Source organism: Didymella exigua, assembly GCF_010094145.1.
Source record: "Didymella exigua CBS 183.55 unplaced genomic scaffold M421scaffold_6, whole genome shotgun sequence".
NCBI classification, from domain to species: Eukaryota; Fungi; Ascomycota; class Dothideomycetes; order Pleosporales; family Didymellaceae; genus Didymella; species Didymella exigua.
Window position 1 is genome coordinate 27,003 of NW_022984780.1, and position 14,972 is coordinate 41,974.

A 14,972-nucleotide genomic window follows, 5' to 3' on the forward strand; every position below is an offset into this window, starting at 1 on the left:
TGCGCTGCACATGTGGGGGCGAGCTGCCGTGGACGGCTGCGTTAGGTCCGCCATGCTGGTATTGTTCAATGCTGCAGCCTGGTACCGCCCTTCTTCGCTGGCTGTCCTAAAGTGCATTGGCGCCTCAGTCCGTACGCCTGCGACTGAACTGTGGCTCTTTGCTACGGTATCAAGTCGAAGATCGTAGAAACTCTACCTCCGCTGTAAGCCGGCCAAGCTGAGGCTGAGATGCGTGTCAGCGCCCTCTCTCGTCACCTGCAGCCCTTTGCCGCACCTGCCACCAACCAGGCGCGGCTGACCATTTGAGGCCCGGTCTGACAACGCAGCGCCGCATTTACCTTTGAAGTGTCTGAAGTAGAGTGCAGTGCCGTAGGCCCTTGAGCGACTTCAGCGGTGGAGATCCTTGCGAGATTTGTCCCCAGAAGGCTGTGTACCTGAGCAGGCAGCAGGCAGGCAGGCAGCCGCCCGCCTCCCACCTTGACTTATAGGCCAGCCTTGTAGCACGTATACCCCGCGACCATCTTTACGTCCCTGTCTCTTCCACACCGTCTCTCTCTTTCTCTCTCTCTCTCTCTCTCTCTCTCTCTCTCTCTCTCTCTCTCTCTCTCTTTCTCTCTCTCTCTCGTGCGACCGCACAGTTAGCACACCTCTCGCTCCTCACTTTGGGCACAGCAATGTCGCCCGCCATGAGCGAATCATCACCGTCCGCCTCGTCCAGCTCAGACGAGTCGGACTCGCAGATCGAGACAGTCGCGAACGGCGTCAAGCACGTCATCATCAACGGAGATAACAAGCCGAATAGCAGACAAGAGGAGACTGAAAAGTCAGAGGACGAGGAGCAATTCGATCTCGGTATGAAGCTCGGCTTCAAAAACCTCTATTCTGGCAAGGAAGACAAGAAGGGCCGCTTCCAATGGCAGGACACGATCCCAGAGGATATCGGCGATCCAGTCGAAAACAGCGAGACTGCGAAGTGGGCACTGCTCGTCCGGAATGTCAAGGTCTACAACGACCCTACGAAAGTGTTGTCGATTCACTCCATCGTCGTGCAGAGCCCGCTACTCAAGAAGCTACTTGCTGGAGTCTTGAAGAACTACCCTGGCGTCACAGTGGGCCTCAACCGCCTCGAATTCTCAGGCAAGTTCGAGCCGCTCATCCACCGCTGGGCGGAGCTGCAGGCAGCCATCAGCAAGCTGGGCAGTACCACTGAGGAGCAGCGTACGACCAAGCAGCATGCCGAGCTGTTGCAAGGCATCCTTGTGAAGGAGTTTAAGGGCTTGATCGACACTTCGCAGGACATGATGAGCAAGGGCGTCATGAATTTTGACCTCTTGTGGACTCTTTACCAGCCAGGAGCGACCATCTTCTCTCGTCAAGACGGTCAGGAGACAGCGATGACGCTAAATACAACTCGCTACGGACTGGACTCGAAGGGTGTGCCATGCTTCTGGATCACCGGCAAGTATGTCGACTGGGATGGCACCAAGTTCGGTACGCAGAAATTGAACATTTGCATCTTTGTCTTTACGGGCACCCGTGCCATCGGCTCGTTGAAGGCGTATCCCCTCGACTATCATCACGATGCCAAGGCGCTGCGCGAGCGTCTCATCACACGCGGAGCCAAGGCAGAGGGGCTGGCTGGCTCCAACTACCGTGCCTATCACGGCGTTGCCTGGAGGATGGGCCAATTCGGCACAAAGGACAAGTACAACGTCAAGGGTCGAGTGAGTGAATAGTACTTTGAACTCCTGGAATTTGTTGACTAATGAGTGCAGATCGTCATCGATACATATGGGTGGAACCGGTTCAATCCTGGGTCTGCTGTGTACATCATGCCACTGACCCAGAAGGAAGCTATCACTGAGGACTCCAGCAGCGAGATGGATGAGCACGACGAAGACGGAGAGGAGGTAGATGAGGATGAAGAAAATGAAGAGGAGGACGACTATGATGAAGACGATGGCGGAATGCCCATCGACGGCCGCTTTGCAGACGAGGACGATGAGAGCACACAACCCGCACCACTCACAACCGATCAGAGGCTCATCTGCACGCCAGTCCTTCGCGGCTACAGTCTGAAGAATAAGAGTTGGCTGAACTTCTTCGTGAACTGCGTAGAGGACATCGAGTGGCAGAAGGACGCTTTCGACCGCTTGGTTTTGCCGAAGAACCAGAAGGAGCTCATCCTAGGCTTCACCGAATCGCAACGCAAAAACCGGGATACCTTCGACGACGTGATCGAGGGCAAGGGCCGTGGCATGATTATCTTGCTCTGTGGCCCCCCTGGAGTGGGCAAGACATTGACGAGCGAGGCGGTCGCTGAGGAGATGAAGGTTCCGCTGTACCTCATGAGCGCAGGCGACCTAGGCTTTGACCCTCGGCTTGTCGAGACTAAGCTGCAAGACATCCTCGAGATGTGCAGCCGATGGAATGCAGTGCTGCTGCTCGATGAAGCTGACGTGTTCCTTGAGCAACGTTCGCTGCACGAGCTTGAGCGCAACAAGCTAGTCAGCATCTTCCTGCGGGTGCTCGAGTACTACGAAGGTATGCTTCTGGCTGACGACATTCCGCGCATTTGCTAACGGCATCACCAGGCACGATGTTCCTTACCACCAATCGCGTAGAAACGTTTGATCCCGCCTTCCAGTCACGAATTCACATCTCACTCGACTACCAAGAGCTGTCGATCGACTCGCGCAAAACCGTCTGGGACAACTTCCTCAACAACTCCACCCAGGAACACACTATCACCGCCCCGCAGCTCTCCGAGCTCGCACGCATGAATATGAACGGCCGCCAGATCAAGAACATCCTGAAGATTGCGAGGTTGCTTGCTAGCAGGAAGGAGGAGAAGCTGGCTTATGAGCATGTCCTCACGACGCTAGATGTTACGCAGCATTTACACAACGAGAATCAGGCGAGCAAGAGGACGCAGGGAAGCTTGTATGGTTGAGGGCATTAATGCATCGGATTTCCACAACGCGGCTGGCGGCTCGACCATGTCCATTCTGGCGAAATGGTCGGGCATTGAATACGTCCATTGTGCATTTAGATATGCTCAGTAATGAGTAAACGTTCATAGATTCTCATACTAGCTTTTACCGACTGTTGGTGATATTATTGTTGATAACCGCGACCGCGCCTTCCCAAAGCTTCACCAGTCACGTCATCGCGTCAGGCACGCGTCTGCTTTAGCGCGTTTCTACATCATTTAGGTTTCCCTCCACGCAATTTCACTCGCTCCATTCCTCAATTGCTTTTCAACTTCTATACGCCGAGAGCGCAGACTTGTCGAGTTGGCGCCCACTACTTGAGTGCATGCATTCGTCACACCGAACCTTATCACTGGCACACTGCAGGCGCTTGGGCGACAAGAGACTCAGCAAAGCGTCTCCGCGAGTGATCGTGAAGAGGGCCACAAAAAAGAAGCCAATGGCGGTCACCGATGAGCCCGCACGATGCGCACTTCTTGAGATGCCTGCAGGTGAAGCACATATATCAGCGCAACAAAGACTTTATTTGACTGAAATCTGGCAGAAATCCGCAAACATATCTACTGCTTTTGCAGAGAATTCTTTTCCGCGTGGGACAAGCTAACTCCGCTGCGCAAAAGCAACAGGTCTGCACGTCTGTTGTGGCGTCCTTCGATTAGAACCTTCTTTTTGCTCGTACAAATTTGCAAGCAGATTCGCTCGGAGTAGGTATCGACCTCTGTGGCTCCGTGCATCTTCTGTCGCCCTGGACTTTGCCCAGCTCGCCGACTATTTAGCGACATTCCGCAGCCTCCCAAGCACAAAGCAACTCGAGGTCGATCATGCACCCAAGATGATGATAGTTCTCTGGGATGATAAGAAAGATACCTGCAACACCGGCGACCTGCTTCTCGATCTCAAGCCTCCACTGTACTTCCGCGCCTTCTGCAAATGGTTCACTGTGCGCTTCGAATCTCGCCAGCTCGCTAAACGCGACTACCCTCACGAGGAATGCGAATACTGTAATCATTGCATCCGCTGTTGGAGGCGCTGCAGAGATGCTGATTGGAAGTACTATGTGTATTCCTAATGGAACGACTGCCCTCACAATGAATTTCTCGATATAGTGGAAGGAAACCTCCACAAGGAGTATAATCATCTGGAAGCTCTGAACGGTTTCTTCGGCAATACAAACGAGGCCTGGCTCAGGTCGATCTATGACGATTTTCGTCTTGATAGGCTGAAGATCGAGTGCACCATGGCCTCAGGTACAAGTATCCAGCCATCTTCATCCGTTTCAACAGAGGTTTTGCACCGCGAATCTTCTCAAAGAAAACTTTCAGCTTTGCAGTCTGTCAGTACTTGACAGACATCGGCATGATTGAACTTGAAGAGCACAAGGGATTCGACTCTGTCATGGGAATCGCGACTGGGAAGGTTGCTCGGCACTCAGCAGACTGCAAGACTCCGATCCCCGTTTACAATCAGTACACCATCTACGGTCGAGACTATGAAGAGACTGCCCGCACCTCCAGGCCCGCAAAAATCGGCACTGGCGACTAAACGGCTGCATGCGGAACGAAGGCCGGAAGACAAAAAGGTGACGGTGGGTTCTATGTGGTGGCGATCTGAGCGGTCTTCACTTTGCCCGGCCTTAGACATCGTAGGGAAGAAATATGGTCGATTGACGACTACTTCTCTGGTAAATCTAGTCAGCACGTCTTCAATCTAGATTTGTCCGCGACCTGTGCTGGAATGGACGAAACATGGGCGACTGTAAGTAATTGGAGGGGCCAAACACTTTCGTCAGCCGCGGACAAGAATGTAAGCCTCGAGGCCGGAAAAGTTCAATGAAAAAAATGAGCATTATCCTGGTAGCCGCCACAGTCGTCGTCCATCCGCTCCAGGCCAGTATGAGTAGCTGGATCAAGTCCAGAAATTGCGACAAAGAGCCGGGATAGCATTCGTCTCAACTCAGCTACAGCAATGCATAATGTTTGCTGATGATGATCTCGGTCGGGATCTCAACGACCGCATCTCCAGGCCTGCACACATGGCGCGGGAGCTGTGACTGCTCCTCACCACGCACGGCCGGGGTACCGGAGTGTGAGACGGCCTTTGACATGAGTGCATTAACGACTAGCACACATCCATCGCAGCTTGTCCGTCGCAGCTTATTCGTCTCCGCTCGCGTGTGTCCCAGCGCACACCTTAGTCTCTTTGCAAGTGCGGAGCCAAAATTCCCTACACCAGCGCTATTATGAACGGCGTTTGAAATGGGTGGGTTGGCCTGCTTACGAATAGAGTGTTGACGGTTGACAGTAGCGTTGGGGGGATGGTGGTTGGTGTTTCTTGCTCTGTTTGCATGGATCAGTGAGTTTGCTGTAACGAATGGCTTTGGTCAATGTTCGGGATTGATCAGTCGCCCAATCAGGACGCTTTATGGAAGAAGGTTCTCGGACACATAGTTCAAGAGCTCGGCTGAGGGCATCAATGGAACGCTGTTGCAACGGTACCTCGAAGGCATGCAAGGTGGTCAAGGGTTTGAGGAAGTAGTCAGCGCTCCCGAGGAGGGACAATTCGAGAGTTAGATTTTTTATTTCATTGTTGCTACAGCATGACTTAATCTAAGCCGAGCTGTGCTGGTCGTAATCGCGCTTAACCTACGTTCTGTCAGCCTTGTCCGCGAACATGATCATAGCTTCGCGCTCATACCATTGTATGCAATGCACTCGATCTCGACGGGAACACCCTTGGGCAGCTGCTTGACAGCAACGCAGCTACGAGCGGGCCTGTGTGCGAAGTACTTCTCGAAGACGCCGTTCATCTCGGCGAAGTGTGCCATATCGTCGAGGAAGACGTTGACCTTGACGACCTTCTCAACAGGTGTGTTGGCCTCTTTCAGGATAGCGACGATGTTCTCGCAGCATTGTGTGGTCTTGTCGGTGATGCTGCCCTCGATCAGAGCACCGGTCTTGTCGGCAGGGATCTGGCCAGAGACGAAGACCTGGGGTCCGGCGATGATGGCCTGGGACTGTGGTGGGTTAGCGATATGATCTGGAGAAATGGATGTGCTGCTGTAGACTGCGGGGCTGATGCGAGTAGAGAGGCGAGAACTTGGGAAGCTGCGTCTGAACGAAGTAAGTTATAAGGTCTCCGGGGCTCCTTTCCTAGGCCACCTACAAATGCGTGCAAACTGCTTCGCCTAGATTACAATCGTGTAGGGGAGTGGGAGTGGGCATTGAGGATCGATGCCTGATGGGAAGCCAGTGCAGCAGTAAGAAGCTCGGTGTACGTACATAAGGTCCCGCGACTGCACTCTCGTCAGCTTCACTCCCCCTCGTGATCATCACAGTACTCACCCGGGCAAGCCTCCTTGGTAGTAACGATCTTAATTCCAGACATGTTTCGTGTGATCAATTGAGCTCTGTTGAGGTTCAAGAATGGTGTAGCAGGACGTGAAGCTACGAGAATGGATCGTGAAGCTCGGAGCAGTGGACGGAGCATGTAAGTGTGAGATATGTGAAGCTGCTGTGAGGGACAGTTTGTCTACACGGTAAGTAAATGCAGGCTAGCATCGGGTTCCGTTGCGCTTCGGAGCTATGACACCAATCGCCGACGGGAAAGACTTGTGAACGGAACAGGAAGGTGGGGGTGGGTCCGATTACGGAGCCATCCCTATCAGCAGCGCTGGCGCAACGCACCATTCAAAGTTCCAACGAACTCGCATTTTTCATAACAAGCAGGATCCATGTACAAAAGATATGCGTGTGACCAGACTTTCGTAATGTATACTGTCCATGCAGCTGCTCCGACACAATGTTATCTTATTGGTTCTTCAAATGAACCTTTGCTCGTACGATAAAGCGAGTAACGCCAACACCAGATCGAAGTGCACCGACCCGACTCTCCAAACTTCTCCACCAGCTCTTGGTAGCCCAGGAAGCTTCCAGCGTCCTCTGTTGCGGACTAGGACTTCCAAAGATTGTCCGCATTATCTTCTCCCTCTTGTGATCCGCACAACACCGAAATTTGCGGTAAGGGTCATCCCACCAGATCTGACCTGCCCGGACACCGCTTTGGTGGCGAGGTGAATACTTGCCTGGTCAAGTCGACGGACCAAGTGAATTGATTAGAACCCTTGACTCATGTGTGTGCCATCTAGCAGACGGGCATGCCGAATCCGAATGAAGGAGGGCACGGCTAAGGGTGACGTGTGCCAGCACCCCGTTCATCAGGTCAAATATCTAACAAGTTCTCAGGGACGGCCTATGTCCCGCCACCATCGATGCAACCCCTTACGCTACGCTAAACGATAGTAATCGTGTATCTCGTCTCGGGCGCATCGCCCTCCTTCGCAATGAAATACTTCTCATCCACGATATCCGTCGACATTGTGAGACAATGATATGGCCATACTTCCGATATCATGTTGTGATCGTACTCGACATGTCCGACTCTGTAGTACTGCCCCCTCGCCCGTCCAGTTGGCACGAGAAGCAGGCCTTCGAGGAAGCGGTACCACGGATCCTGCTCTTGTTTCCGGCCCTGTGATACGCGTACTGGCAGGACGAAGATTCTCAGATCCGTCATTACTTCCTCCTTCGGACCGAAGGTGCGGAAGGCCAGGTACATGCGCTTGCTGTCTGGATTGAATTTCTCTTTAAGTTCCGTCGTGTCGAATAAGGTCAGCACTGTCTCGCCGTTTCCTAGTGTTGCCCACAGGTTTTGAGTGTCAATATGATGGAGCGGGACAAGGTCGTGGACTCCGAAAACGCCTAGACGTCCCGTTACGGTGAGAGTGCCGGAGCGGACTTGTCCGAATTGTTGGTTGGTGGCAAGATCGACGTTGACGGTGTCGACTTGGGTTAGCCATTGGATGTCGCAGGGATCGCTGGTTAGTCAGCTACAGCCGAAATGCGAAGACTATGGTGGGCTTACGTATCTGTGAGGTGGCTCTTCCGTGACGTGAAATGTATGTACGAATCGATAGCGGTCCAGGACCACGATGGTCCTCGTGTGCCATCATTCAGGGGCGATGCACATCGTGGCCAGGTCTTCCACAACAATTGATGCCTGAGGTCGCGTTCCCACAAACCGGATAAATAAGCGCAACGTATGGTCTTGCCAAACAGCTCTGCAATCCCCGAGATAGCTACAAGTTTATCGCTAGAGAAGGTCAACGAGCAGCGGGAATAGTACTCCACTATCTGCATCCATTGTCTCACTTCAGTCGACACCCGAGTCGTCGGTCGGCCAGTAGGTGCTCCTATACCCCAGACTCGAAGCGCTCTCTTCATGTCACCCCAGTTCGTTAATCCGAAAGCGTTCAGGACATTGAAATCGCAATCCTTCAGATGTACTGAATTTAATGTTAGCATACCTTCTGTACTTGTCCCAAGAGTGCGTTCTTCAAATGTATCGGAAGCCGGCCCACATAGTTCGATCCATTGATCAAGCTCGAGCCTGAGAGTTTGTTTTCTTTCAGTGATCCTCTGCTTTTCAGTATGGCACTTTGCAACATTATCGTATTCTGAGATTTGTACCAGGTCGCGGACCAATCGAAGAGCTCCGGTTCGTCTGTATGCCACGTCCAATCCATACCTGAGAACGTACTTTGGACTGTAGAACAACGTTCCCTGCAGCAGGCCTTCAGGATAAACTTCTGTCGCTTTAGACCCCGGGCTCGCGCAGTCCCAATAGAGCTGCTGTTTGCCAAAATAAATTGTACGGACAGACAAGGCTCGTTCCTGTGCAATCCATCCGCGACCGCACAGCGGCGACTGATCGATGCCATAGGCCCAGGTCAACATGTCGATAAGATAGTAGTCCCCTCGTCCGAATTGATTCTGCGCGCATCTTGGGTCGAATGACATAAAAATGGCTGATGACACGGATACGGCGATTGGCGCAATAAGACGAGCTTCCCTTTCCCCGAGTAATCCTGTTGTAGTATTTTCAGACCCTGCTGCGGCCGCAATGTTGAGCACACCGCCCTTGTAGGTTGGACCCATCTGAGATGATTCAGCAACCCAATCTTCATGTGAATCTTGAATGATGCCTGCGATCATGAGCTGCAATACAGTTTGAGAGGGAGAGGACACTTACACAAGGAATCGATCCAAACATAGTAGATCTTCATACGCCAAGCAAATTTCAGTGCTTCCTGAAACACGAGGGATAGTCTGCTCATCAGGAGCTCATTGAAGCATTCCTCTAGATTGTCACGTGTGAGCTTGAAAGGCATACTCTCTCCCCAACGATGACTCAGCGTAGCATATTCAAAGAAAGATGGCACATTCTTTCCTTCTCTGAGGCGAACTTTCAGACACGTCTCGTCGACGCCTGAGATCTCGATGAGCCGGGAGGGTACGAATTTCGAATCATTGGAGACCGCTCTGCACTCAAGATGAGTCTCTACGCACTTGTCCAACCAGCACCTTGCTTGAGCTAAGGTCTGCTCGGAGGCTGTAGATTGCGCGATTGTTTGCGAGAAAGGCACCATTTCATGTTCAAAACCCACATCTAGCGTAGTTAGCAACATTCAGATTCACAATCTGAAATGTTCTGTTATTACCTGCTCGATCCCTCGCCTGTATCCCGAATCGAAGATCGGGGGCTGTGCCATAGTATACTCCGCAAAGCCTGAACATAAGATCGTATAGACCAGGCGAATTGCAGCGATCCGCAATAAAGTATCCAACCTTCATCTGTTCCGAAGGACTGTCTAGATAATCCGTATAATGCTGTGTGAGCAAAACACATATTCGACACTCTCGCACACCCGCTGGATGGATGTAGAGGACATTGATGTTTCGTTTCCCCGGATTCTCGAAGATATGCGTGCATTGTTGGCATAGCTTGTCTGGAACCTGCACTGCAGTTGGATTCCTGACTTGCAGAGCGCTGTAGATACGTACGAATGGTGCCCGGTCATCCCAGTTGCCTGCCTTATCCTCCTGACCGCTGAATGCTTTCACGCGCGTGGTCATTGTTGTCAGTACTGGAGGCAGGGATACAGATAGCAGGTTTTGGTTACGGAGAGTCAATCGAAGACTAGCATACTAGATGGATGTTGCAAGGCAGCTGATGGTGTCATCGATGTCTGGCGCATAAGGCTGAGAGTAGGCCACATGCTCGATCTTGGATATGAAAGTTGAAGCGCTGTCGAAGATGACTGAAAGTAGGAATAGTGTGGTAGTGTTCTTGGTCAAAGTCGTGGCCGGCAAGTGGGGCTGCTGGACGTGGAGGAAGTGACGATGGCCGGGCTCCCCTGCCATGAATATGACTAGCGCGTCACGAGATGGAGGGGTAACACGAAATATTTTCTTGCCGCGGGGGGGGGGAAAGATGGGCGAAGGATAATGCAGGAGAAGGTATCTCATGACGTGTAATGCTGGTGATAGTGTCGTTCGTGATCATACCCTCCTAATAGCACAACAACTGCATAGTGTCCAGCTCCCTCTGTGCATCCGTATACGCAAAAATGTTAAATGAGCACAAACTTTTCTCATCGTGCCCTGAACCTGCAAACGCCTATCCATGCAATCCCACCATCTATACCATAGAGTAGATAGCCATAAGTATCTGTAGTGTATATCTTATCTGCTGCCGAGCTTCTCCTCCTGGCCGGAGAGCAGAGTGTAAACGGGTGCGTTGAGCTTGTCGCGGCCCTTGAGGAAATCGAGTTCGAGGATGAAAATATATTCGACAATCTTGCCGCCGAGCTTCTCGACGAGGGTGCCGGCCGCAGAGGCAGAGCCACCTATCATCTTTAGCATTGATTCTGTGGAATTGATTCGGGAAGGAGCTCACCAGTTGCAATGATGTCATCGACAATCAGCACCTTCTGCCCCGGCTTGACCGCACCGGCCTGCATCTGGAAGAAATCCGCGCCATACTCCTTCATGTACTCCGCAGTCTCGCACGGACCAGGGAGCTTACCCCTCTTGCGAACAGGCACAAACGCAGCACCCAGCCTCAGCGCCAGCGTCGGGCCAAACAAGAAGCCGCGCGCGTCCAACCCAACAATGACGTCGGGCTTCTCGGTGTAGGTCTGCGTGATGTGCAGCTCGAGGGCGTGGATGAGCGCCTCGAACAGCGCGGGGTCTGCGAAGATGGGCAGGATGTCCTCGAACAGGATGCCCGGGGCGGGGAAGTCGGGGAACTGGCGCAGCGCGCCCTTGAGCTTTACTTTAAGACTGGCGAGTTCGGCGGAGGCGGAGGGACCGGGGGCGGAGAGTCTTCTTTGGGAGGCATTGCTCTCGAGGGTGGGGTCTGGCTTGCCGGCAGGAGGGTGAGCAGCGGTGGCCTCGCCTGCGACGGGCGGATCCGCGGGAGTCGTGGAGTTGACGGGGTGGCGGTGGTGGGCGGGGTAGTCGTTGGGGGCAGACATGGCGAGGGCGAGGGCAGGTATAGATATGTGGGCGGTGCGGAGAACAGGCAGACGCAAGGCAGGTAAGAATATCGCTTGAAGCGTGCAAGTCGACGCCGAAAAGTTGCTGCTTAGGACCCTGTGCTAGCTCGGTGGGGTTAAGGTGACGGAATTTGGCAGGGAACGAGGAGGCGCTACGGCTGTTCGACCACCGTGATGAGCGCGAATCACTCGAGCACAGCACCACCCATCCGGCGGCGCTGAGCCCGCCATCACACTACGGTATCCGTCCGCCGTGCCACACGCGCTCTGTCGTGGTGGAGCACCGATAAGCAGCCCGCGACGTGCACCCTCAGCGGCTCTGGCCAGAGCGTTCGCTGAGGTGTGCGTCCAGGATGGGCGTCCGCTTCACATGCTGAAGCGTGGTATGACTCCGACCCTGCCTGTCGAGGTGTGAGCTCCCAACAAAACGCGCCATTCACCGCTCTCCATTTCCTATGCGGGCAGCTCTGCTCCATAGTCTGCGGAACTACCTGTGTGACACCCGCTGCCGTCAATATCGAGCCTCGTACAGAGACGACGAATCACAGTTTCAGGTCGCCGTGAGGCGATACCCGTTGGTCTGCCAGGATGCGTCAAGGCATGCAAGGCCTCGATTCGAGTGTGCTGAGGCACTCGCAGTCATTAATTTATCTGTGAACTCGCTCACAACATCCGGCTCCACAGATGCATCCACAAAGCACGCCACGCAAGCCACACGTCCACCACTGCAGGCGCAGAAGCTGATGTGGAAGCTGAACCGCCGCGCTAGAAGCTTTCTGCTGGCTAACCCATGTGAGCTATTGAGCATGGTGTCTTTACGGGTGATGTAGGAAACCTTGCGGGGTTGCCCGAAGAGGCTGTCCCGGGAGTGTTTTGCGTTGGAGCATCCACAGTCGCATTCTGAACACCTCACCGCACAGAAGTTCTGATACTCAAAATTCAGGTTTAGATTATGAAGGCAGGTACCCGCGCATCCGTTTCTCCGGCCGTAGCAGTGATGCGTGAACGTGGCCCATCACACATAGCGAAGTCAACGGGTACCTGTTCCATTGCTCCACAGGGTATCTGATCTCCCGGTCCATCAACGCATATTGCTATCGCAGATTCAGAAGATTGCTGTGACACTTGGGCACGAACGTGATCCGATTTTCCGTGCTTCCCTTACCTATGGATGGGTCCACGTGCGGGCACCTGCGTCCATACCGGAGCTTTGTGTCTACAACTGCCGTACTGATTCCGTCAGTGCATCAACTTTGCTTCTTCAGCTCACACTGCGGCAAGTCTGCCCAAGTCTGGCTAAACTATCCACAATTTTTTGGCCTCCAGCCGGGCGAATAGTGCTACAGCGCACGCCAGAACGATACTTATCTTTTTCAATGAATCTTCTCGGCCTTTAGAATCGTGTGGATATCAGACTGTGGACTTACCCGATCAACTTCAGCCGTTTCGACGTCGTCCGTACCTAAGTATATGGCCAGCAGCTCTGGATTCAAGACCAATGACTTGAGGCTCTCCTTGAATTCGTTTCGATTCTCATGGCAGAAGAACACGTTAGCATCGATACCGTAGCTGTCCTCTTCGAATATTCACCATATGCAAGATCACGCCGAAAAAATCCAGGATACACAACCTTCAATTTCTGACAAGCACAACACTGCCTCATTCTCAGTCCACTCACACTCCTACATGGTTCCTTCTTCTGCTCCTTCTACAACCCGCAATGCGAGAGTCTCACATCCTATTACCGTCCCTTGACGAAGTCGACAGCCCTGCCCACATCGCTGGTAACCACACTGCCTAGCCCCCACCCTGTGCGCCCGTCTCGTTGAAAGGAGCGCATGTGGTCGCCGCCATGTAGCGACGGGAAATCAACGTGAAACCCATCTTCGCTTGCTAGATTTCGTATGCATCGAAGAAATACCGATAAGTTCTCGCAGTCATCGCCGGGCCAGATCCACACAAACCGGCCCATTCATCGGCAGGATCATCGCGGCAATCGTCTTGTCGTCGAGGGAAAGGTAGGTGTGCCACAGGAGCCCTGTATGGCCCAAATGAGGCGGGTAAAATGCGCCCGGGAAGATGATAAAGCGGTTGTCTTAATTGCCCCGGAGCGTTGGGGGTGTTACGTTGGGTGCATGACGGAAGGTTCGACCTTGAGCGCGCTTCGGAAGGTAGCGTTCTTCAGTGAGGGTGATGTAGTGCTCTAAGGGCGCGGTCTTGACGGATCCGTTAAAGCTGATGTGCTCAAGTATAATGTTGCGGTCTTCGAGTCGCCCAATCTCTTGCCCTGCAGAGATGGCCATGTCAGTCGCGGGCTCTGCCAAGGGCTCGAACGCCGTCCATGTTGTCATGGTGGCTTGCAATACTATTGTTATGAGGGTCACTGCAGATTTTGGCAAAGGCAAAAGCTTCTTGATGGCAGTCACACTTATTATGCTCGCTTGCTGAGGTCGTTAGCGTATCCAAGAGCAGCCGCAGCCTTCACCTGGCCCACTTTCACCACGGCACAGTATCGCAGCTTTACTCTCAAGAACGAAGAGGTCTGGTTAAGTTCAAGAGATTCTTACACTGCAATTCGTATACGAAACGTTCACATCCAAGAGTCTGCTCACTGCGAGAATTCTCTCTCCTACTCAAGGCTCTGTATCTCCGGCTTTTCATACGGCGCTCAACGGCCTAATTCAACCAGCTTTGTCTCCCTGCATGATGGCTCTATTTTTTAATGCCGTCTGTTACCTTCCATATCATCTTAGCCCAGCTAGACTGATGCTTGTCTGCTAGTCTGCCGTGTGCTGTTTTTCTTTGCAAGAATTAAGTCGTCGACAATCTGTGACGCTGTCGACTTCAGGGTTGCCACGCCAAGGGATAACCAGTTTTTGTAAATGCCCAAGCAGAGCGACAGTAATTTCGGATTGACAGCTAGAGTAGCAAGCTCTGCTGTAAAGATCTCCTTGCTTTTTTCTGAATCGAAGAACAACTGACGAATTTGCGTTAGACTGACCTTGGGCCCATGATTCTGACTTTCTCCCAGCTTTTTAAATGAATATTCGGCTTTGGCTTCGCTACCATCTTCGGCATCGATCTTCATCTGGTAGCCTCGTCTGCGTAGCATCATCCCTCAGGAATGATAATCTTATAACTATTCGTCTTCTAGATCTATCCTGTGTACTATATTGATCCTATTTAAGTATATCAGTATTATGGGATAGCCAATAACTTATAACTTATAGTTTTAGAGTTTACTTGAGTTGGTTTTAAAATCTCTAGATAGATAGCTCTTAGCTTTCTATTAGGTTAGCAGGACTTGTATAGGGCAAAGCTACTAATATGTACTAGACCTTCTCTTAGCACCACCTTCTGCCAATTCTTACAGTTAGCAAACTTGAATTTATCCTAGTGGCCTCTTACATGATCAACCGGCCGTGCAATGCCGCTAGTAATTTTATTTTGTCTCTCAACCGCGACCGAGATGATAAATATGATCCCACCGTACAAGGTCGCAAATACGATCTCAAGTCCGTCTTATTTGCTAGACCCTTGACTGATATCAAGCACTTCAGGTAGTCATCCAAATCCTCAGCGGG

The 14,972-nt window shown here is 52.4% G+C and overlaps 5 protein-coding genes across 5 annotated transcripts; 2 read left to right on the forward strand and 3 right to left on the reverse strand.

The window, feature by feature from the left end:
- Positions 1 to 686: 686 nt before the first annotated feature.
- Positions 687 to 2,953, forward strand: M421DRAFT_56651 (P-loop containing nucleoside triphosphate hydrolase protein; the record flags this gene model as incomplete). Its single annotated transcript, XM_033595424.1, has 3 exons — positions 687 to 1,724; positions 1,776 to 2,544; positions 2,595 to 2,953. The coding sequence occupies 3 exons, from the start codon at positions 687 to 689 to the stop codon at positions 2,951 to 2,953; spliced, it is 2,166 nt and encodes a 721-aa protein (XP_033451316.1).
- An 872-nt stretch (positions 2,954 to 3,825) lies between these two features.
- M421DRAFT_2591 (uncharacterized protein) lies at positions 3,826 to 4,535 on the forward strand (the record flags this gene model as incomplete). Its single annotated transcript, XM_033588670.1, has 2 exons — positions 3,826 to 3,994; positions 4,219 to 4,535. The coding sequence occupies 2 exons, from the start codon at positions 3,826 to 3,828 to the stop codon at positions 4,533 to 4,535; spliced, it is 486 nt and encodes a 161-aa protein (XP_033451317.1).
- A 1,132-nt stretch (positions 4,536 to 5,667) lies between these two features.
- On the reverse strand, positions 5,668 to 6,377 carry M421DRAFT_2592 (YjgF-like protein; the record flags this gene model as incomplete). Its single annotated transcript, XM_033588672.1, has 3 exons — positions 5,668 to 6,006; positions 6,272 to 6,285; positions 6,335 to 6,377. 3 exons carry the CDS (start codon positions 6,375 to 6,377, stop codon positions 5,668 to 5,670), a joined length of 396 nt encoding a protein of 131 aa, XP_033451318.1.
- A 1,223-nt stretch (positions 6,378 to 7,600) lies between these two features.
- M421DRAFT_339031 (HET-domain-containing protein) lies at positions 7,601 to 10,268 on the reverse strand. Its single transcript, XM_033589447.1, has 4 exons — positions 9,893 to 10,268; positions 9,550 to 9,844; positions 9,081 to 9,497; positions 7,601 to 9,033 (listed from the first exon to the last, which is right to left on the reverse strand). Exons 1-4 carry the CDS (start codon positions 9,962 to 9,964, stop codon positions 7,910 to 7,912), a joined length of 1,908 nt encoding a protein of 635 aa, XP_033451319.1. The 5' UTR covers positions 9,965 to 10,268; the 3' UTR covers positions 7,601 to 7,909.
- Positions 10,269 to 10,573: 305 nt separating this feature from the next.
- On the reverse strand, positions 10,574 to 11,367 carry M421DRAFT_56373 (adenine phosphoribosyltransferase; the record flags this gene model as incomplete). The annotated part of the gene is made up of 2 exons (XM_033595396.1): positions 10,574 to 10,737; positions 10,788 to 11,367. The coding sequence occupies 2 exons, from the start codon at positions 11,365 to 11,367 to the stop codon at positions 10,574 to 10,576; spliced, it is 744 nt and encodes a 247-aa protein (XP_033451320.1).
- Between the last annotated feature and the right edge of the window lie 3,605 nt (positions 11,368 to 14,972).